This window comes from Frieseomelitta varia, unplaced genomic scaffold (genome assembly GCF_011392965.1).
Source record: "Frieseomelitta varia isolate USP_RPSP 00005682 unplaced genomic scaffold, Fvar_1.2 scaffold_324, whole genome shotgun sequence".
NCBI classification, from domain to species: Eukaryota; Metazoa; Arthropoda; class Insecta; order Hymenoptera; family Apidae; genus Frieseomelitta; species Frieseomelitta varia.
The window spans coordinates 111144-134338 of NW_025110062.1; the positions used below are offsets into that span (position 1 = coordinate 111144).

Genomic DNA, 23195 nt, shown 5'->3' on the forward strand with positions numbered 1-23195 from the left:
GATTTCCAACTCTCTTTCTTCTTTTAACACACCAGAGTTATAGAAAATATTTTGCTTCATAAAGAAGCTAACAGGGGCTTACTGAAATGTCAAACTATTAGAAAAATTTTTCTATATTTATCATAAAATAAAATTAACGTTTATTAATAGTTAATCGAGGGAGAAATATTTATAAAATCGAAAAGTATAGAGTTTTAGAAATAAATGGTAGATCTGTCATCAAATTCTTTTATTAGTATCATGATGAAATTGCGTTTAAATTAATTTTATTCACAATTAATGAATGATCAAATTAATTTATTAGTATTATGATAAATACTAATTCTACACAGATTTCCAACTCTCTTTCTTCTTTTAACACACCAGAGTTATAGAAAATATTTTGCTTCATAAAGAAGCTAACAGGGGCTTATTGAAATGTTAAACTATTAGAAAAATTTTTCTATATTTATCATAAAATAAAATTAACGTTTATTAATAGTTAATTGAGGGAGAAATATTTATAGAATCGAAAAGTATAGAGTTTTAGAAATGAATGGTAGATCTGCCATCAAATTCTTTTATTAGTATCATGATGAAATTGCGTTTAAATTAATTTTATTCAGAATTAATGAATGATCAAATTAATTTATTAGTATTATGATAAATACTAATTCTACACAGATTTCCAACTCTCTTTCTTCTTTTAACACACCAGAGTTACAGAAAAATATTCTAATTACGAATCGGATCGAATGCTTTATTATTAAGGATTATTCTTCGCAATTTCAGGCACTAGAATATTATTTTGCGAATTTAACTGTGACCCTAGCCTCTGGAATCGAAAACCAAATTACTCGACGCATGACCAATTTTGCGCGTGAAATAAATTTTTGTTTCATTTCTCTCTGCGGACTCCTTTGGACTCGATAAAGCAAACCAAAAAGCCAGGAACGTTATCTTTACGATCCGTATTTGCATAGTTTTTCAGTAATACGTCCTCCGCAAACATTCTTATCACAGGTTTGTCGCCTGTCAATTTCGTCGACCTGCGCATTCCCCTTCAGCACATTTCGGCTCTTACATTTGAACGTACGTTTTCCCATCGCGGCGATTAGCAGTTTTGTTATCGAGTCTTTTACTTTAGCGACTGATTACAGCGCTTTGTTCACCAGACTTTGTTTCTCCGTTTCACATCGCACTTTCGTGTTTCGACGCGACTTTCGAATTACCATTGCATGGAAATCTTATTCGTCGATTTTCATAATTTGTAACTGTGTTGCTTTCCCCCACATTCGTGTGACATTACGCTCTACTTTTTTAAGTATCTCTTATTGTGAATTTTGTCTCTGTCACTGCGAACAGGTATAGATATTACTTTTAATTAACAAGCTAACATCTAATTCTGTTGAAAGCCAGTTTCTCGCTACTTTCTCGTATTACATGCTGTCAAAGGAAAGAAATCCATTTGGGAAAGTCATTTTTTCTTTTTTCATTGAAATACCTTTTCGACACTTTTGTAATTCAATTCGGTAATACCAAACGGTTTTCTTGCTAAAAGAAATTTCATAAAAATCTAAATAAATCTTCGAATGCTAATTTTGTTATCCGAGACCCGTACGATGTAACGTCTGTTTTAACAGTTATGCTATACCCACGCAAAATGCAATCGTAACCATGGAATTTGCAATTTATGGAAATTCTCAAGCAACAGAAATGAAGCGACACGAAAGAAAGATAGAAATGCCTTGAAACAAAGACTTAGCAATCTGAGTGACACCTCGATTCAACTTTCCTTACTTTTTGACATTTATTTATTACTCGAGTTTCAAAGAAATTCAATCACAGCAATTCAAGTACAGTAAAATTCTAGTTGTATGTATCAATTTGTTTGTTAATATTTGTCATTTCTCGTTCGCACAGAGTATGAGAACAACCTCTCCTAATAACCTGGATCTCAACCTGTCAGGAATTCATTTTTATCTGTGTGAAATTTACGTAATTGTTCATTTCTTAATTCACTTGGTTCAGGAAAGAACAGAACCGTGTTTACTAGCACGTTCCGCGTTTTGCTTTTGAAACACGTCAGTATCAAACATTTTAACCACTTGCGCTGGCAACAGTGATTGCGGACCATAACGAGTGACCGAATCGTATACAGTAATTCGTCGCTTTCTTGTTCTTTTGTACTCGTCGGTGTGACATCACTGGATAGAAATTATTGAAAGGTAATAGATTTATTATTTTGCTTTGCCTGGGTTATACTTGAATATACTTAAAACTGAGAAAATATTGCAATTTTGGGAGAAAAAATTCTCGACGTGCGTGGCAAGAGGTTAATAGAAACATTCGCGCTCGATATAGATACGATCTTATGAAATTCCTCGGTTCTAAATATATTTAAGTATAAATATATTTCCTCAGTTCTAAATATATTTAAGTATAACCCAGTCAAAGCAAATAATAAAATTATTAATTATCCTCAATAATTTCTATCCTGTCAGTGACATCATACCGACGAGTTCATAAAAGAAAGCGACGAATCGTTGTACATGGTTATGGTCACTCGTTACGGTCCGCAATCAGTTGCCAGCGCAAGTGGCGTTAAAAAAAAAAAAAAAAACGAGTCCCGTATTTTACGCTTCCTGCGTACGAGTTCGTACCCGAGTAAACGAATACAAGAAAGAAATCATACAACAGTCTCTTCAAGTTCTACCGTGCTCCAAAATTTCCCAAAAATGAATCGTCCACTTTCGTCGCCCTCTCTTTCATCCGCATAGCCCGGTGGCTGTCATAAATTCCCACACGAATTCCCAAGTTGCGTCGTCATCAACATACATCCCCCTAAATACACGTATCGCCGAGGCAAATCTCGGTGAAACGAAATCCTTTGCTCGCGCAAAGGGTCCTCGGAAATTTTCATCTTGATCACCGAAATATCTCCGCGGAGAGAACGAAAGATCGACGAGCAACGGAGAAGGAGAGGAAGGGAGAGGCCGGTCTTTTCCTCGTCATCGTTGTCGTCTTCATCCTCGTCGGTTCGAGGGACTCCGCGGAGCGCGGAGACCGTTGCCCGGTGGCTACAATCGGATTCCGAAGCGGGTACGTCGGCATTCTCTTTGTTGCCGATCGCTCACTGGTCTTCTTCCTCCGTAGTCGCTCCTTCTTCCGCGCGATCCACCGAACCGATCCTTTCCCAGTGGAATTTTTCCACCACTCGATCATCCCGGTGGCTCGCGAAGGAGGCGATAGCCCATTGAATCGTCCAATGAAGCGATACCGCGGGATCTCGCTGGGCGGTGCCCAGCCACGGCTGGCGATGGCTCTGCGAGTCCTGTGCTAGGCCCATAGTGGGGCCCGACGGGTCCACGGACTGGGCCCACGCTGGCCGTTGGGGCTGGTGGGGGGATTGACATCGACTACTGTGCATTTCCCACGTGCCCTGGGAACCCCCGCGGCATCGTGTCAGCCCCCGCTCTTGCACGCTCCTTCCACCTCCGCTTCCTCCCACACACCTTCGTCAGCGTCACTCTTTCTGGCCTCGGGAGGAAGAGAGTGAGAGAGATACAGGGTCCAGATAGAGACAAAGAGATCACCGGCTGCCGCGGATCCTCTTCCAGGAACCGATTCCAGCTGATCCGCTTTTTTTCGCGTGGGCGAGCTGATTGACACGCGGACTCGTTTCGGCAGCCGCTTCGAGGACAAAGGCGACAGGTCGTCGCGTAACCAACGGTGAAACCCACGGGCTTCGTTCAATTGAGATTGGACGAGCTCTCTTCGTTAGGGAAGTTGAAGAGAGAGAGAGAGAGAGAGAGAGAGAAAGATTGGTGAATTGGTAATAGTCGCGGTGGCTCGGCTAGGACCGCTACCTCCTTTGTGTCGGCGCGACTCGCTACCGCCCCCGCGGGGGGGCAGACACGCAGAGAGAGAGAGAGAGAGAGAAAGAAAGGACGAAAGAACTCACGGCCGGGTATTTTCTACGGTGAAGACCGAGAAGAGTGGGAAGACCGTTTCGAAAAAGGGTCTTCTCGCGTGGGCGAAGAGGGATGCTCTGTGATCCGACGGTTACGAGGGCGGTCCTATCCTGGACCCCGGTGGTAGGGATGCGTGGAAGAGAGGGAGCAACTAGGGGCGAAGGGAGGGCGGACGAGCGGCATCGCAGGAGCTCAGGAAGCCGCGTCGTCGAAGGATTTGTGAATAACCGCGCTGCTATTCGGTGACCGGCCAGACAAGGACACATCGGCGAGAAAGAGAGAGAGAGAGAGAGAGAGAGAGAGCAGGTTCCCAGTGGATAAGAAACATTGGTCTTCCTCTTCTTCTCTTCCCCTTTTCCTTCTTCTGCTCCCGTTCCTCCGCACCGCCAGCCGCACACTCTTCTCTTCACTACCACCACCTACTATTTACTACTACTACCACCATTACTGCTATTACTACCACTACTGGACTAGGCGGTAGTGACAGCGTTGTTCAAGAAAGGAAGATCCTCCTGGATCGTTTCTGGTAGAATCGAGAGAGGAACGAACAGAACCTAGCTGGTGGGCATCGGTGAGTCGGTTCGGTAGGGAGGTGTCGTCCCGGTCCTCCAACCAGAAGAAGCGAGACGACGACGACGAAGGAGACCTTTGGCGGTTACACACCGCATCCTACCGTCTTCTGGTGTGCCTACCTATTCGGGCTACCAGCGAACCGAGCGGGCAAACGGAGCTTCAGTCGACGCCGCGCACCCAAACGGTCCAGACCTGTCAGCCCGGAAGACAGCATCCCACGACGAGCATCACGATTCGATAGAGAATCCGATAGACAGAATCACACGCCACGACAGAGATATACATATACATATACATACACACATATATATATATATATATACATATCTTTCTCACACACCACGACGACCAGTTTCATCTCAAGGATTCTCCTACCTTTCTTCCTCTCTCTTCTTGCTCCCTCGCGGCGCTCCCCCGTGCGCGGATAACGAACGCGCGCGTACTCGCCGACCAGTTCCAAAGACACCTCAGCAAAGGGACGTTTATTTGACCAAAAGACCGGCAAACATCGCGTACCACGGAACTACGGAGCGTCTGCTCTCCACCACATTCACCGGTAAGTGCGTCTTTCGTCACTTTTTACTCTTTCGTCGCTGCTCTTAGCCCCGCGCGTAGCTCTCCCTCGCTTTCGATTATTTGTATTATTTGTCGCGACGCGTTTCTTCTTTTTTTCTTCCTCTCTCTCTCTCTCTCTCTCTCGCTCCTTTTTGGATTTTTTCGAACATGTTCTCTGACATTTTTTTCATTTTCTACGATTCTCGATGAATACGGCTGGTAGAATTTATTCGTAGTACTGTTTGCATTTTCGAAAGTCGAACTCCAGACTCGGAATACGTTTTCAGATATTTGTTATCTAGTTCCCGATGTGATTTTTTTTTTTTTTTTTTTTACGTATCTGATACTGTAATTTTTGTTACACTGCGCTGCAGGTGCTCTTTTTCTAGATTTTGGATATTGTTTTGTATTTTTCGTTCTTCAGTGTTCCACGAGTTTAATTTTCGTCGACTCGTGCTTCGAATCGCGCGGGCGGGGAAGGTGTGGTCCCACGTTCGTTGATGTCTCTCGAGTCCTCCGTGGCGACTGGCCCAAAACCGGTAGCTTGCCACAGGGCGGTACACGGTAGCCGGTTCATTTTGATTGGCTACCAGGCTACGCTGTACCAAAACTTTTATTCGTCGAACAAACCAGTGCTGTCGGTTTAGTCGCTTTTTCTTCGTGCTCCGAGGGACGTGATTCGCTCGAAACGTAACCACTGGTGGCTCTTTCGATTTCGATTCGTCGCGAATCGTTTGTGAATAATTTGAAGTTGTGCTTGATGTGCTTCAAAAATTTTTCAATTCACGCCAAACGACCCTTTCCTTCAACGTTTTTTGTCGCACATCATTGTTCTCTCTCTTGTTAATTTTTCTGTTGAAATTCATGACTGCGCTCCAGATCAAAAACTTTCAGAAATTTACTTACTCTGTAGCCCCAATTGTTAATCCTCCACTCAGTTAGCTTGACAAAGTGTAAAATTTCACTTTTAATATTTTGTTATTCTCACTGTCGAACGGAAAAATTCGTCGAAAACTACTTCTCAGAGATTCACCCTCGCGAACATTCTCAGTTGTAAATGATTCTGTACTCTCCAACTGCTTTGAAAAAAAGATATGAGAAACATACAAATTGTGAACAATTCTTGAAACTCACAGAATCGTAAAAACGTCCACTTTCAATCTACACCTTTTTTCACCATTGTTTAATTAACTAACAGTTTTCAAAATTGACTCATTGACCTAATCGATCACATATCGAATAAATACCTATCTACGTACATCCCTCTCTAGCTTTCGAAATCAACTCAATACGTGTGATGTGCTTGATCTACTCTAACACTGTCAACCCTTCATTTCGCTTCAAAAGATCCGCGACTTCATTTATATGAAAAGTATCCAAAATTAAACTCTCTAAATCTCTATAGAAAGACCAATTTCTTGTTCGATCCAACGCACTCTTTCATCCACCTTCGCGAGAGCATCGAAAAATTTTTAACCACTTGCGCTGACAACTGATTGCGGACCATAACGAGCGACCGGACCGTATACGATAGTTCGTCGCTTTCTTTTTTTTTTTTTTTTTTTGAACTCGTCGGTACGACATCGCTGGATAGAAATTATTGAGAAGTAACAAATTTATCATTTGCTTTGCCTCGATTATACTGAGATATACTCAGAAACTGAGAGAATATTGCAATTTTGGGACAAAAAAATTCCAGGCGCAACAGGTTGAAACCAATTCGCCGAATGTTAGCCTACTCTTTACTCCGATGCTCCGGAAAAAAAAAAAGAAAGTTTCGCCATCGAGAACTTCCTCCTGTGTCTCGCTTCCCATTTGGCGTAATGGGAAAAGCGGTTTGCCCCGAGACAAACGAGCGGTTCCACGGTTGAACCCGCGTTCATCCACCGGTACCGGGACGAACGCTGAACCAAAGGACGAGGGTGTGGTTCTGCTTGGTGGAGGTTCAGTGGCGAGTGGCCGAAAACCGGTAGTCAGCGGTAGGGCGGTTCACAGTAGCAGCTCCTCTTTGGTTGGCTACCGGCGAACGAACGAAGGCTACTGCTCCCTTCTTTATTCCGCCGTACGTACGAGAACGGGTGCACTCACGTCGGGCAAGCTTCTTCTGGTTGGAGCTCCACTCCGTCCTCTCTTTGATTGGCTGCCTCTTCATTGGGTGCCCTTTGCTCGTCCTTTTGCTCGCGAGGGACCGTGAGCGTAAACGCGGTGGCCACTTGTCTTCGGTCGACAGTCCCTCGACGATCCCTTTCCCCTCGTGGAAAAACAACGATTCCTGGCCGAGGGAACAAGGGAGAAATGACCTTTCAGCTCGTCAATTTCGCGGAGGGGGTTGAATATTTCCAAGTCGAACGTGCTCACAAGCTGATTATTACACGTTCGAGCGATTGACGTCCAATGTTAATGATTTGTGTCGGTGTAGGTTGACATAATTGGAGTTTTGAGTAGCTTGGATAGGAAGTAGATACCTGCTTCGTTTCTGTATCAAGCGGTGATTATGATTCTGCATTAAGTAGTGATTGTCACTACTATAGTGGTCACAATGTTTGGGGGGTGGAATATTTAATAATTGATATCCGAGTGTAAATAAATAGCGTGAACGAGTCTGATTGTGAAAGACAATAGGAAACGTCTTTATTTGTAATATTTGTTTGATATTATAAGCAGCGATTATGATCGTTAGACGATTTTTTAAAATTGGAATTATATTTAATAATAATAATATTTGTATAATAAATAACGGAATAATATTTAAAGAGACATTTATGGCAGGAACATTCAGCCTGACGTCTAATTGTTATTGTAATATTTGACAATCCTACAACGTTAGTGCAGGCTGGCGTAATTGGAATTTTAAGTAGCTTCGACATCTGACAGACAATGGGGAATTACTCGTAAAATTTGTTTTCGGTATTCAGAGAGCGATTATGGTTATTAGAGGCGATAAATTACTGGTTTCTGACGTAGGATGAATAAGATTTTAATGAGATGTTAGAAAAGATTGGCTGCAGAGCGTGAGCAAGAGCGGAACATAAAAATACAAAGTTAAATAGTAGATGGAATTAGTTTTTACTTCCCTTTGATAATGTAATTAGTACTCTCTTCAATAGTGCTATTAATACTCGTTACTATATTGTACCACATCTAAAAACGTCCGATTTTGTGACATCAATTTACTATACTTATCTACCTAAAATGAATTTATTACCCCTTTATTTTCTATCTTATCACTTGAAAGTTTGGAGCATCTCCTTTAGAAAAATAAAAATATTGCAGTTACAAGTTTCAATTTCAAGTAGGTGTAATTAATTACGGTTTCAATATCTTAAACTAGTACAATTGAATACAATTGCATACTATAAGTAATATATTCCAACGTTCAAGGTTATTTTCACTTTCAAAACTCTAATATACTCCAAAAGTTTGAACGCCAGTATACTAATTACAAGCAAAGAATTTTCTTCTTATATATATATAAGAGAATATTTTATTGTTTATATATATATAAAGAAATTTTTCAATGTTTCTGCCTAGTGAAGTATCATTAAAACATTCATACCTCTTAATACCTCTTCAGTAGACTCGTGGCTACCATAGAATTCAGTAGAGTATCATTAAAAAGTCAGACATTCCGTTACAAGCTAATACTACTTCTTGCAATAGCTTAGAGTTCAGTTAGGAGCACGTTACGAGCTAATACTACTTCGAATACTCGTAGCTATCTACGTGCAATTTAATTGAAATTTAATAAAATATCGTTAAAAGAAGAAAATTGAAATTTAATAGAATATCGTTGAAAGAAAAAATTGAAATTTAATAAAATATCATTAAAAATTATACCTATTCGGTTAGAATCCAGTAAAGCGAGAAGCTGGTAGCTGTTAGCTACAATATTATTTCGAAGAAATTACGCTACTTGAGAAGCGTAATTTCTTCACCGAAAAAAAAAAAAAAGAAACAAAGTCGCGGTATATATCCATGCGAATCACGACCAACCGTTTCCACGTTTACCCGCCAGGCGATCCGAAACGATAAACTTTCGGCGGATGACAAGTACACTTTAACTTTCGTGGGACGTGCCCGTGTTCACCGAGTGAAACACGCGTTTGCATCGGTGTTCTTAGAACGCGGCAGCCTGATCGAATTGCAGCACGCGTGTCTAACAGGATTAAGAAATCTCGGTTGCCCCACGGGGCCTGACGCTATAATTGTATTCACCTCACAGGTCCCTAAACAACTCCATTATTCCCTACGATGAATCGAAATCGTATTTTACGATGACAGTGCCAGTGAAGGACCATGTCCATAAAACACGTATAGGATATACGCGATTTTTTCTCTCTCTCTTTTTTTTTCAACCTTCGAGCGTGCCACGATGTTTGATATTTCTCAAACAGCCAACAGGCAACGACACTCTCGATGACGTGCAGGATCAAACATGGACGAGACTTCGTTCTTCTCGTTGTTGTAACATCGTCCAAGGTGATCGAAGATCGCCGATCGATAAAACGTGAAATTCACCTTTGTACGACTTTGCGCGATTCGCGTGTGGGTGTATTCATTCGCGGATACCGCCGACGTACTACGCGACCATAACTGCGCGCTTCCACATACATCCGCATTATCATACATTATCATACATTAGTTTTGATCTCTTGATTACGACAGGACGAACTTGGCTCCGACATTGTGCCCGACGATCATTTTAGCTTCCGCTAAAATTGGCTCCGAGCCTGAATCGTTGGTTGATCGGTTGCGGAAATTTTTGGACACTTTAAACGAACATTTTTTCCTTTTTTTTTTTTTTTTTTTTTTGGTGAAAATTAGAAATCGGAGGAAAATTAACAGGAAGGAAAAGTCGGTGGCGAAGTTCGTAGAAAACGTTAACCGCGTTCCTTTTTTTTTTTTTTTCAATACCCAATCTACAGAAGATAATATTTTTTCAAACGTTTTTTTTACGCATACGATTAATAGTAAAAGAGGAAAACCATACATACGTTTCCAGAATACTATTATTTTAATTGACAGAGGAACGATTGAAAGAATTGGAATAATTTTTTGTTCTTACAAGTGTCGGTAGTTGGAGCCAACGGTACACAGTTTGAGAATAATAATCGATCAATGACAGATGAAATAGATTGGCCATACAAGACGTACTTAATGAATTTCAATTATTCTTTTCAATTAAACTTGTTTGTTCGATCGTCATCGAGATCTCTTCAATCGAAATGCCTTATTACTTTGAATCGAACTTTGAAATACATTAGAACTTATTAGAACTTATATCGTGAAATTAAAAAAAAAAAAAAAAACACCATTCAACTGATAATTTTAGCCCTTGTCTCATAATAATATGTGAATTTTGTATGAATTTTATATCGAATTTTAATGAAAGTTTTCCTATTCTTCTCAACTGCGCAAATTTTTAGTTTTTCAATTAAAAAAGTATATTGCATACTTTTGTCTCTTACACCTAATTTTGTGATTGATGACACAGATATATTGCATAACAATTATTTGATATACGTTCAATCAATATATTTGATTCGCAAACATTGTTCTGCTTTATTATATTCAATTTTTGTATTCATTTTTATATTGTTCATTATATCTTTTTATGCTGTATTATTTTCTGTATTGATTTTTTTCCCAAACTTGCTAATTAATTGTGAATTTATATAGTTGATAGTCGGACATTTATACCTCTAACATAGTGCAAATTTGGTGTATGTACTCTATTCAATCATAGCTACTTGATCAATTTCTATTCTTGTATTGTATAAATAATACACAAGCACCTATGCTTACTGAATTTTCTTATATTTTCTTTTATTTATTTGAACATTTTTTAAATGAAAACTTAGATATATTCAGAATTTCATAAAACATGTTTCCATAAAATATTGCTTCCGTTTCACTATTAATCGCAGTTACCCAGAAGAAAGTTAAAAAAAATACACAGAAAATCACAAAAATATTCTTCTGTTTGTTTATTGAAATACCTCTATTCATTTATTTGTTTAATCATCGTTCATTTTTCAACTAATCTTAGAACAGACTAAAGATGTATAAGATAGTACAACTTTCAATGAAGACTATATATAACTTCAATTCAAAGAAAAATTTCATTTGTAACTTATTTAATTAACTAATCTAAAGACGCTTCTATTCAAAATTTCCTTTTAAATTGATACCTTTAAACTGATTGATTTTCAAAAATTTTCTGCCAAGCACATTATTCCTACCACGATGTCAAAACACTCTGATTTCATTTTTCTAATTAACTACTAAGATCGTACTGATCAAGTATCAAGTGACGAGAGAATTTCATCGAATCGTAGAATTGCGTGTTTACGCTTCAACTAAATTACTCGTTAGCAGACATCAAGATGTTCGTAGCTCGATGGCACGTGGCAGACTGATCGACCAGTGACTCGCGAAGTTATTGAACATTGTCCAATACCGACGCTCAGATATTGATAAAATCTGGTTACTTTTTCATCGTACCTTGTACGTCCCGAGATATATGATCTTGGAAATAAACAGTGGATTAACAATGATTTCTGAATACCAATGAACATTAACGCAACAATCACATTTCAACTTTCTCATATCAAATTCCACGGAAATTTCTTCTGCGTTTCAACCTTTTTAACATTAATAAATATCTTTTCATATTAATAAATATCTTAACATTAATAAATATCAACCACTTGCGCCGACAACTGATTGCGGATCGTAACGAGTGACCAAGCTGTATATAATAATTCGTCGCTTTCTTTTCCTTTTGAACTCGTCGGTATATGATATATCACTGGATAAAGATTATTGCGAAGTAATAAATTTATTTATTTTTTATACTCGTTTTGCCTGGATTATACTTAAACATACTTAAAACTGAGAGGATATTGCAATTTTGGGACAAAAAAAGTTCTCGACGTGCGGGGCACGTCATTTCAGCGCAAGAAGTTAATATTCTCGTATATTTTATAAAATATTCGAATACGAATTTTCCATCGAATGTAAGAATATTAAATAAACAAAAAGCACTTTAGAATGTTATGTAACTTTTTAAAAAATCGTAAAACAATCAATCTTTCTTACTTACTTTGAGCTCCAATTTTCACACCACTGGTTTCTTTCAATTCTGAAAGGATATTTTGAAAATTGAAGAAAAATTTTGAAAATTTAATCATTAATTAATTGATAATTGATAATAAACTTCAATCAATTTTTTACGTTTTCTTTTTCACGAAGTGTTAATAAGAGTTTCATACAGAAACTTTCTCCAACTACAGTACATGCGTGAATATAACAAATCACACGAGTCGTCTATTGTTATTATCTTTGCCGTAGCTAACGCAAAAGGAACAACGCTCCTGTGGTGCGTTGATCTATGTCCTGTTTCGCGATGCACGTAGGTGGACACATCACGCGAGAGCTGTATCTTTTGCATCAGCTGGCAAAGAAAGTGCTAAAATCACGCGTGATGCGTATTTATATTTGAAAATCAGAAGAGAAAGTTGGCCTGGGTGAATCCCATAAACTGAGAAAGATATCGATATGGGCACATATTTACCCTTTTGCAAGAAACTGCACGAACACATCGTGAAAAATGATTCAATTATATCCGAATGTCTATGAGCACGTTTGATACCATCGCGATTGCATTGTACGCTTCACTTGCTCGTTTCTCACGTTTTTATCGGCCGAAATATAAAAATCCTGTAGCCGATTGCTGCAATCAGATTGCAACGAGACAAGGATGAAAATTATAAAATCTGATTCGAGATATCGTGCTTGCGAGTGACTTGTCTGATAACTCATTCTGAAAGAAACAGTGCGCACGATCGAGAAAGTAACGCGTAATGACGATAAATAATAAATGGCGATGACCAGAAACGGAATTCGAAACGATGTATTTTTACGTCAGCAATCGCAACAATGTTTAAATAAATAAAAAAATCATAAATGCTTAAAATACATTAATATGGAAAATACATTAAAAAACTGAACTCTCGAGCTACTAAACATTGAAAATAACTAGAAATTGTGGACCAATCTTCATTCAACTAATCCTGAAACAATTCCAAACATCCACAACAAAGGAGATACTGAAAACAACACGTTCCTATTTGTCGTTTGTTTTTGTGAATTAAATGTCGCGTCAATTAACAAAATTATTAACAATAGGGATTATGAACGTTTTTTAAATTAAACCTACAATTTTAAGTACCACTGACACGAGTTCACACAGTAGGTATTTAAATCACGTGAAAAATTCCAAAGGATTTGAACATCAAAATGTGCAATTGCTAGTTTTGATCACTACGATATGTTTTCGTGAACATAGAACTTTTATACGTCCGAATTTCTTCGGACTCGTACTCGTCTTTGAGGCGTTTCTACGATGATCCAAGTTTGCTCATGTGTTACATTGTTTGTGCATTGCGTTCGATGATGTTAGACGCTATAATCTATACTCTGATGCATTTGCTCTCTTCTAGAAGCGTTCGCATCAGACACGTTGAAACCCGTGAAGATATTTGAAGCAAGTCGAGAATTTCGCAACACTTTTTCAGTTTCAAGTACAATTAAATGTAGACCCAGGCAAAGCAAATGATAAGTCTATTACCTCTTGATAATTTCTATCCGGTGGCATCATACCGACGAGTTCAAAAGGAAAAGAAAGCGACGGATTATTGTATATACTGGTTCGGTCACTCGTTACGGTCCGCAATTAAACTCGTAGCTTCACAAATGACTCCGTCTCTCCGCGATTCTAAATTTTATCGTTACTCGCGTCGTTGAGCATGAACATTCGCATCGAAGGAAACTCAACGCACGTTGAGAACGTTTTTCGCGACGTTTCGACGCTCTGACGCGGCCCTGACCCGGAGTGACCGTACACGAATCGGTAAGAAAACGGTGGTTGAAAGTCAGAGTGTTGCAAGTTCTGGCCTCCGAGCTGGCGTGTGTTCAGCCGGAACGAGACGATGAAGAGAGGAAAGCAAAAAGCGTGGCAGAGCAGACAGACGTTCGTGCGTAACACGCGGCGGCTCCGATTAGGCCCCACCGCCGTTAGGCAGCCTAACCAACCGGGATACGCCCAGCCACGCTTATTACTCATTCAGACACGCCACTTTATTCGAGCGTGCGCCGTGTGCTTACCTTGCGCTACCAGTAGCACCGGACGTGGCTCCTGCACAATGGCCGTGGCGGACCGCGCGATCAGACCCCGGGGGCCTTTTTTATTGCTGCCTCTCCACTCCGCGGGACCCCTCTTTCCGACGACTCGCGCCGAGCAACAAGCTTCCTCCGGCGTTACGTCCGCTCTTCTTTATCGTTCCCTTTTTTTCTTTTCGCTCGTACGCACCCCTTTCTTTCCCTCGTCCGAAACTGACTGCCTCGATGGTCGATGGTACATGTCCAGAGAGGAGCAAGAACTCGATGGGAGATCTGTGAACAGCGATAATTGTTTTTGGCGATAATTGATTTTGTTTGTCGAGGGTTGTTTGGTTTTTCGTAGCGGTTTGGATTTCAGGTATTTTGGATAGAAGGGACTATTAGTTAGATTTTAGGGTGAATGATTGCTCCATCATCTTTTCATTTGTACAGGTCTTGTATCAGTATTGTGATTAGTCAACTGGATTCAAGATGACGAGGAGCAGTAAGCTCGACGTTTCCTGTTTTTCGTAATGAAGTGTTGAAAATTGTGGCTTTTGTAACTAGTTGGATTTTAGATGGACAGCTTCTTTCTAGCTTCATCCTTTTGCAACCGACGAAATGACGAACAAGTCAAAGAGCAAGAACTTGATTTGCAATGGTGCGGTTTTCATAGTAGGTTGGATTTTAGGTATTTTGAAAAGAGGGAATATTAGATTTTAAATATTTTAGATAGACGGATGGTTGCTCCTTTATTTTTCATTTACACATCTTTCATCCCTCGTCTTTGTCAGCTGGTAGATGTTGAGGAGCAAGAAATTGATGAAGTTCCTGCAACAGCAGTGATCACGTTGTTGTTTTCTAATAAATTCAAACTGAAAATTACGATTTTTGTAACAAGACATTTCAGATAGATAGTTTCAGTCCTTTGTAATCTATGAAATGATAAACATCAAGAAGTTGATGGAGATTTACAAGAGTGATGATCCTGTCGGTTTTAGTAATAAATTTATCAATAGTCATGATTTTTTATAACAGACTAGATTAGTAACGATATCGAGAAGAAAGAACCTGATAAAGATACGCAATGATAGGTATTTTAAAAAAATAATAGGTTTTAAGTTTCTTCAAATAGTAGATTTCTAGGGGCGTCGATGTGGATGATAAACTTTCAGAAAAATTTAGATGTTTTTCAAGTTTTAGTATTTCAAGGAACATTGAAGATAATTATTTGCTCGAAAATCTCAGTTCAGGTTCTTCCGAATTGTGCAGCGAATTCAGATTCACTAGGATTCTTTTCCAAAAAGAGAAATTTTCTATTTGTCTGTGCTATATTGTGCTTTGCGCAAGAAATGTTAGTATTAGAACCTGCCATAATTAATTAATTGTCATTTTCATGGATCGACGTGATTAAATCTTGTATATAAATCTTGTATAAAAAAACAAAAATGCTCCTTTGATTTTATATTCATAGGTATCTTGGATACTCCATCTCTTGCCTTGGAAACTGTACAAAGAATCATTTACCATTACTACTTGTATGACGTAACTTCCAAGAAAAACTACGCGTCTGAGTGAATCAATAGCTTCAAATTTTTTTTTCCTCTGTCGAAACTTTTTACTGTGTTCTCTCGTCAGATATTCTTCGTCGGAAATTCTCGCGCGTCCATCAAATTATACAGCGTTACTACTGAGAAATCTCATGGTGTACCGGTCGCCATTATCACACCAAAATCCATCACACTCGAATCATGTGACACCACCGATATAATTTAGCGTGTCTTTACGCGAAGTGATGCAACATCAGCAATAGCACATTAAAAATTTGAAGTCAGAACGTCGGCAATATGAAACCATATTACTTCGCCTCATCTTAAATATCAAATCTTGGATAAAAATACGAACATATATGTCACGTGAGTTAATTTACATTTGACATACGAATATTTTTAAATAATATCACCAACTACTGTTCTGCAAATCCAAAGTTGAAAATTACAACGAAATATATCAATCTGCATTTCGTGAATTCTTTGAATCTCTCTATAAACAGAAACACGGGAAAGTGCGAAATTTTCTATTGCGCGGATTGTTAAGTTTCTTTAAGAAATCCATAAAAATCAACAGTTTGGTTACTAATATCTCTGGGAGATCGATGACGTTACGTGATTCGACGACGTGTGATTCAGTGTTTCTGTACTTTCAATGACAAGGTTACTCGTAAACTCGTTTGCAAATCGCAGAGCGTCGCATCATTTCCTGACAAGCGTCAGATGCATGGAGAAGCATAATTCCGCGATTTTTAACGAACTTTCTGCCCCAAAATTGCAACATTTTCATAGTTTTAAGTATATTTAAGTATAACCCAGGCAAAGCAAACGATCAGTTTACTTCCCAATAATTTCTATTCGGCGAGGTTCAAAAAGAAAGCGACGAACTGTTGTAATAACGGTTTGGTCACTCGTTATGGTCCGCAATCGGTCGCCAGCGCAAGTGGTCGACTAGTCGAAAAAAATTTCTAACACGTGCCGATTCTACAGGGGAGCGTGTTCTGACGATGTTCAAAGAAGGAAACGATCTCTGACACACGTCTGGATACTCACTCCTTTGACATAATTTCGCGAATCCAATGGAAAATCAGAAACGTTGCCTCGTCTGAATCGAAAACACGAGCGCCTCTGATCGTTGGCGATCGCGTCGATCCGCGGGAATCGATCCGAAAATCATTGCTCCTTTATTTCCCGCAGGTAGACAACTAGAAGAGAAGAAGAGAAAGAGAGAAAAAGAAAACGAAAAGAGAGAGAGAGAGAGAGAGAAAGTGCGTTCCCGCAAGAAGAAGGTACAGGCGAAGTGATCTCACTTCGCAGGAGTCAGCCGGTCGGGACTAGATTTGCGCAGGAGGAGAAGAGCGACACGAAGAGAAAGAGAAAGAGAGAGAGAGAGAGAGAGCATCGTGAGAGAGGGACCCAAAAGGAGAGAGGAAGCTCGCAGGGAAAAAAGAGAAAACGGTGCCCCTTGTCGAGACAAGAGGGACAGAGACGCGGTTATAGGCCTGTAACCCGTGTGGAGGGAGTGACTCGAGGCGTTAGCAGGACCGCGAGAGAGGAGGTAGAGGGAAAGGAGACAGAGAGTCGACCAAGAGAAGGAGCGGTGGGAATTTATAAGGATGTTCGCGATAATGCCGATGGAGACAGAGGGGCACGGCAGGGAGTTCGGCCGCCGGCAGAAGATGCGCGCCAAGTGCACGGTAGAGTTCGTCTGCAAGTACTGCCAGCGGCGCTTCACGAAGCCCTACAACCTCATGATCCACGAGCGCAGCCATAAGGACGACGTGACCTTCACCTGTGAGGTCTGCGGAAAGTCCTTCAAGCGGCAGGACAACCTCAAGCAGCACAGGTACATTTTGTCCGGAATATTCTTTCCAATGTCTCTATGCGTGTATATATATATATATGTGTGTGTGTATATATATATATATATATATATATATATATATATATATATATATATATATATATATATATATATATNAAAAAAAAAAAAAAAAAAAAACAAAAAATAGAAAATGAAAAATAAAAAAAGAAAATGATGGTCAAACGATCGAAACATCTTCACCGAAATATCGTTGCCTTCTCTCTCGTCGTGCAACGATGTAACATTATTTCCCAGTTTTTGTTTTTTATCGTCGTCGGTCGTCAGTCAGTGAGCTTCTTCTCCTCCGTGACAGCGTAGCACCGGACGTTATCGTTATCGGGAGAGATATCGTCTTTTGGCACGAAAAACCGTTGGCCGTAAACGTCGTTCTTCGAGCCAGATCACGGCGATCCGACGACGCAAGGGAACCTCGTTCGTTTTGCGCGGCGCGAGCCTGCAAACGGCCCGCGTGTAAAAAGTGCGCGTGCCCGTCGACAAAAGGAAAGAATTCTCCTTCGTCCTCCTCTATCTCGGCTCGGATCGGCGCGAACTGGCAGTGATAGGTACTTAATAATGCGTTTACACGATTATCGTTTAATCCTATTCGTTCCACACGCACGCTTCCGTCCACGCATTCTCGCTCGCACGTTTGCACGTTCGCTTTCAACAAACGCCTATACGTATGTATATATATATATATATGTGTATATATATATATATATATATATATATATATATATATATATATATATATATATATATATATATATACATACATATATGTATATATGTATATCTGTGTATGCACGTCCGTGTGCGAGAAACCAATCGATCCGAGTGAGTCATTTCCTTCTTCTTTTTCTTCTTTTTTTTCTTTTTTTTTTTTTCCGATAAAAACGACTCGCGTTTATGCAAACACGTTACGCCCTCGTCGTTAGAATCGTTACGACATCGTAACTAAATTTTCCTTTTCGTTTTCGACGATCAAAATTGATTTTTTTAGTGGAAAAATTCCCCCCCTCTGCAGTACTTGTATCACATACTGATGGACGTGTATACATATATATATACATACATATATATATATATATACAGGCATTTTTTTTTTTTTTTTTGTCGAGCCTCTTGTTCCAATTCGCCGCTGAACGACGGGACTGGTTCCGAGGTTGATTTCCGCGCGGATCGCAAGATCTGTCAGACCCAGGATCGCTTTTCTCCCTTCTCGCGAACCTCTTCCACCGAGTTCAACAGTTTGCAATTATTCCTTCGTCACACTTGGCTCACTTTCTTTCCCCTCGCCCCCTCGCCCCCTCCACCCCCCCTCTCTTCATCTACTCGCGTTTTTCTTTCGTTCTCTTTCGATCGTTTCGCGTTGCGGCAGCCGTGCGACAGTCGCAAGCTGAAAAAGGTCGCGCTCAGTGCCGGTGAGGTGAACTTGAACGTGTGATCCTGGTGTTCGGGGACAGATCCACGCGAGAACAGTTTTCCGCGGAACCGGTCCCGGGGGAAAATCACTCGCTGTCACTCGCTCGAAGATCGACAGTAGCTGAGAGACGTGTCTGTGCTCCGGGTTTTTGTGCTCCGTCGCGAGTCCTCTTCAACCGTGATGTGCGTTAACGCTGAAGTTCGAACAGTGACAAGCCGACGATACGGCCGGTGTTCACCGCAAGGGAAACGTCCGATTCTGTGCTCGAACGTGAATGATCAAACGTGAACGACTTTCTTCCCTTTTTTTTTTTTTTGTGGAAACGTGACAGAAATCTGTTTCATAGATTTTTTTCTCTTCGATTGTTTTTTTCTTAAATTCATCGTTCTGACGACTTTCAATGACAGATTCTTCGCTCCGACGTGTCGCGAAACTCGAGTGTGTCGTTCGAAAGGAAAATTCGCCGGTTTTTCGTATCTTAATGTTTGTAATTATGTTTGAGTAATCGTTTGAATTGACGAGAATTCAGTTCCGCGGATTTGTCTCAATTTTTCTTTCTTTTTCTCTTCTTTTGAATCGTTCATTGTTCCCACGGTTTTTAAGAGTAGATTATTAACTTTGACATGTTTGAAAATTGAAGAGAGAAGGACGTGTAGAAAGAAAATTCGCATTCTCAGTAACTAAGATACTGCGTTTTTATAAAATAAATTCCAACTTTGATGTTGTAGAGGAACAATTAAACGTTGGGGAATTTCGGAAATTTCTTTCAATTCCTCTAAATTATTCGTTTAATAATAGTCTATTTATTCCGATGCTGAAAATATATTTCCACTAATTACGAAACACTAAATTTAAGTTACTACAATTTAAATAATAACTTTAGTGCCGAAGAAACAGTTAAAATTCAGTGACACTTCGACGAAGCCATCTGAATCTTCTTGAAAAAAGTCAGACAATTTTATTCCCCAAGTAACTAGTTCAATTAAATTTAATTTAATTATCAAACACTTTTCGAACATTCATTTCAAGGTAATAGAATTATGTTTATTTGAATGAAAATTAGCTAGTGCTCGATTTGTGTGCTCCTATTAGAAATCTGTATGAACGAAAGTTTACAAGCGATATGAATAATGAAACGACTTTTCTAATTACAGTAAAGCTCCATTTAGAACTTGTTACGAGACAAATATAGTTTTGACACAATTGAAGTTCACTATTTTTCTCCTTTGCTAGTGATTTTCATATAATAGGGATTTCAGTTCAAATCAGTGGATTCTATCAACGAAAGTTTCTGTTATATAATTCCAATTAAATTTAATCAGGCACTGACTTTAGTTCCAATGAACATAGTATAATATTACTATTGCAACTCAGTTACGGTAGAATTCCATTTATATTAAATTTGTCGCGGAATAAATAGTTTATTAACCGCAGTTCATAGATGTTTGGCTTTTTTCTCAACTAGTAAAGAAAATCTCGTTAAGAATTTAAGCCTAAACTTTTATTATATACTCCAATCTATTTAACATTATCATATTCTGAATCCATAGCCTAAAAAGAAATTGTGCATTTGTGCAGCTAATCGAGCACTCACTGAAATTTGGTTTAACTTGTTGCAAAATTCTATTTATACAAATTTGTTCTGTGATAAATATTTATTTGAACTTTCACTGATATTCCCCCTTTGCTAGCGATAAGTGGACTCTACCAGCAAGAATTCATTCGACTGAAATTTCGTTCAAGCAAATAAAATTTCTACTATATTATACTACAAATATAAATATATAATTACAACAAATATTATGGTAAAATTTATAATATGGTAAAATTGGTAAATTTATTTTATAATATAGTAAAATATTTATGGTAAAATTCTACCATAAAACATAAATCAAATCCGGTAATAAAAACGAAAACAGTATCATCAAACACATTTCCACGATAGTTTCAAACGAAATTTCAATAGTAGCCCCGTTCCATTTTAACGTGGCATCGTTTAGTTCATAAAATACAAGAAAAGTGTATCGATGAAGAGCATCGATTGATTTAAAACGAAATTAGACGCGTGTATCGTCTACATTGAAAAAAAAAAAAAAAAGAAAGAACATAGAAGCCATCTCGAGAACCGGTCAGGTCACTGGTACGATCTTTTTTTGCGAGACAAAAATCATGTCATCTAACACAAAGATATTTCGATTCTTTATCGATCAAACCGTCATACTTTCAACTTTAGGCTTAGAAAGCAATCACCGAGCACGGACACGTTCAACATGAAAACGCATGTTTAAAATACGACGAAAATTAAGAAATTGATGTTTGAAGACGTTTGCTCCGCTTTCCATGCGAGAAGGTTTGCTTCGTGAAATTTTGCTCGTGAATTCGCGGTGTTGTTCAATGCGAATTTTTAAAATATTGGGGATAGATGATTTTGTCGTATTGGAGTGACAGAAGAATGAAATTAAGATTGTGTGAAATTTAAAGAAAGAAAAAAAAAAAAGAAATTAGTGAAGGTGAAACGAAAAATCAAGTGTGCAGAGTAATTGGAACTGCGATGTATTTCGAGAGTCGAGACTTGATTGACAATCAGGCTGACACGTTCGATTTTTAATTTGGAGTCTTTTTTGTCAACTAATTGTACGTTCTCTGTAAATTTTTTGGTACAAAAACTTTTATCGTTTTGATAAAAATTCAGAAGAACAGACAGCTTTAAAAGACGAAACACCGGGATTGAAAAGGGAAAGTTTCGTCACTCGAGTCGACAGACGCAACTTCGTGATCCGTCGGTCGTCGACAATCGGCAACCAAAGTGAACTGACTATGAAACGTCAACGACAATTAAAATACGTCTAATAACCGTAATTTTTTCACAGGCTTCCCCCACAATTTTCCATCACTGACACAAAAAGTGATAAATTTAAAAAGAAATAATTGCGTTTAAAAATTTTTTGTAAAATTGCGCTTCGTTTTTTAACAAAGATCGTTAAAATCATACACAAATTTGACACTCGTCGTGCAAACAGACTATGAATTTTTATGCATTCATAGGAAATTTTAAAATATTGTGAAATTACACACACAAAAAAAAAAAAAAAAAGGAAAAATATATAAAATACAGTGATTTCTGTAATATTTGATACACGAAACAATTTTTTGTTATTATCTAGATATATTCACAAAAATATGGATTTGCATGAAAATCCGCAGCATAACTTGTAACTTGCAAACTTATGTTTTTCATTCATATTTTTTCATCCATGTTTCATTCACGAGTAGAATAAAAAAAATCTGAAATCTACCGCGAAAAGTTTGTTTTCCGTACGAAACACGTAATTTTCCAATTTCGCATATATATTTTCAAATTTTCCGTAAAAAGTCTAGTTATAAACAAAGATATTTTGCACAATCTCACTGAGCACAGAGAAACAGCGAGTATACAATACGAATTTAGTGACGCTGAAAAGGAAAAAGAGAGAAGGGTGGGGGCGAGGGAAGAATTTGAAATTCAAAAACTGAGCCTCTGAGAATTTTTTATTAGTTCCCAAAACTTCGCGTGATTTACGCGCTACTTTGATTTGACTGGAACGGCCGGTATTTCAAACAGTTCTCAGAGGACGAAACTTCTGTTATTCTTCCAGTTCGGTGTTAAACGTAGCAATTTGAATGCCCGGGCTAGCATAAAATGCGTGATATACAATGATATAATTTAAACGAAGAAGTTAATGCTTTCACGGGAATACCACGAGAATTAATAAGAACGTCGATATCCCCGGCATTCGACGTCACTTCATTAAAAATAAAATTTACTTATCAAGAATCGAGAATGATTTGGCATACCGGTCTTGCAACTTCGTAAATCACCTAACAATTAGTAGCAATCTCTCCGAGCCAGCACGATACAAACTCGCTAAATTAATAGCCAGAGAAGGATCACGATAGAATCACGAGGTATATAAAAAGAAGTATACAAAATTTTGATTTAAAATTCTTATTAAAGTTATAATAATACATTGTTTATTCGTTATATATCTATACATTATATATTGTAATGGAAAGAAAGAGTAGAATATTTTCATATTGCACAAACAATACATAAGTTTTCTGATGTGAAGTAT

The 23195-nt window shown here is 38.7% G+C and overlaps 1 protein-coding gene across 4 annotated transcripts in view; it reads left to right on the plus strand.

The window, feature by feature from the left end:
- The window catches only part of LOC122530049 (protein drumstick), a 42794-nt gene that overhangs the window by 11828 nt on the left and 7771 nt on the right, over positions 1 to 23195 (plus strand). For 2 of the 4 annotated variants that reach the window (XM_043656682.1, XM_043656683.1), the window contains exon 2: positions 16991 to 17639. In XM_043656682.1, the coding sequence (XP_043512617.1) occupies positions 17410 to 17639 (230 nt within the window). In that variant the 5' untranslated portion in view covers positions 16991 to 17409. Of the gene's footprint in view, positions 1 to 4927; positions 5083 to 16990; positions 17640 to 23195 lie in introns of those variants that run through there. The other 2 variants (XM_043656681.1, XM_043656684.1) reach the window with 2 other exon arrangements.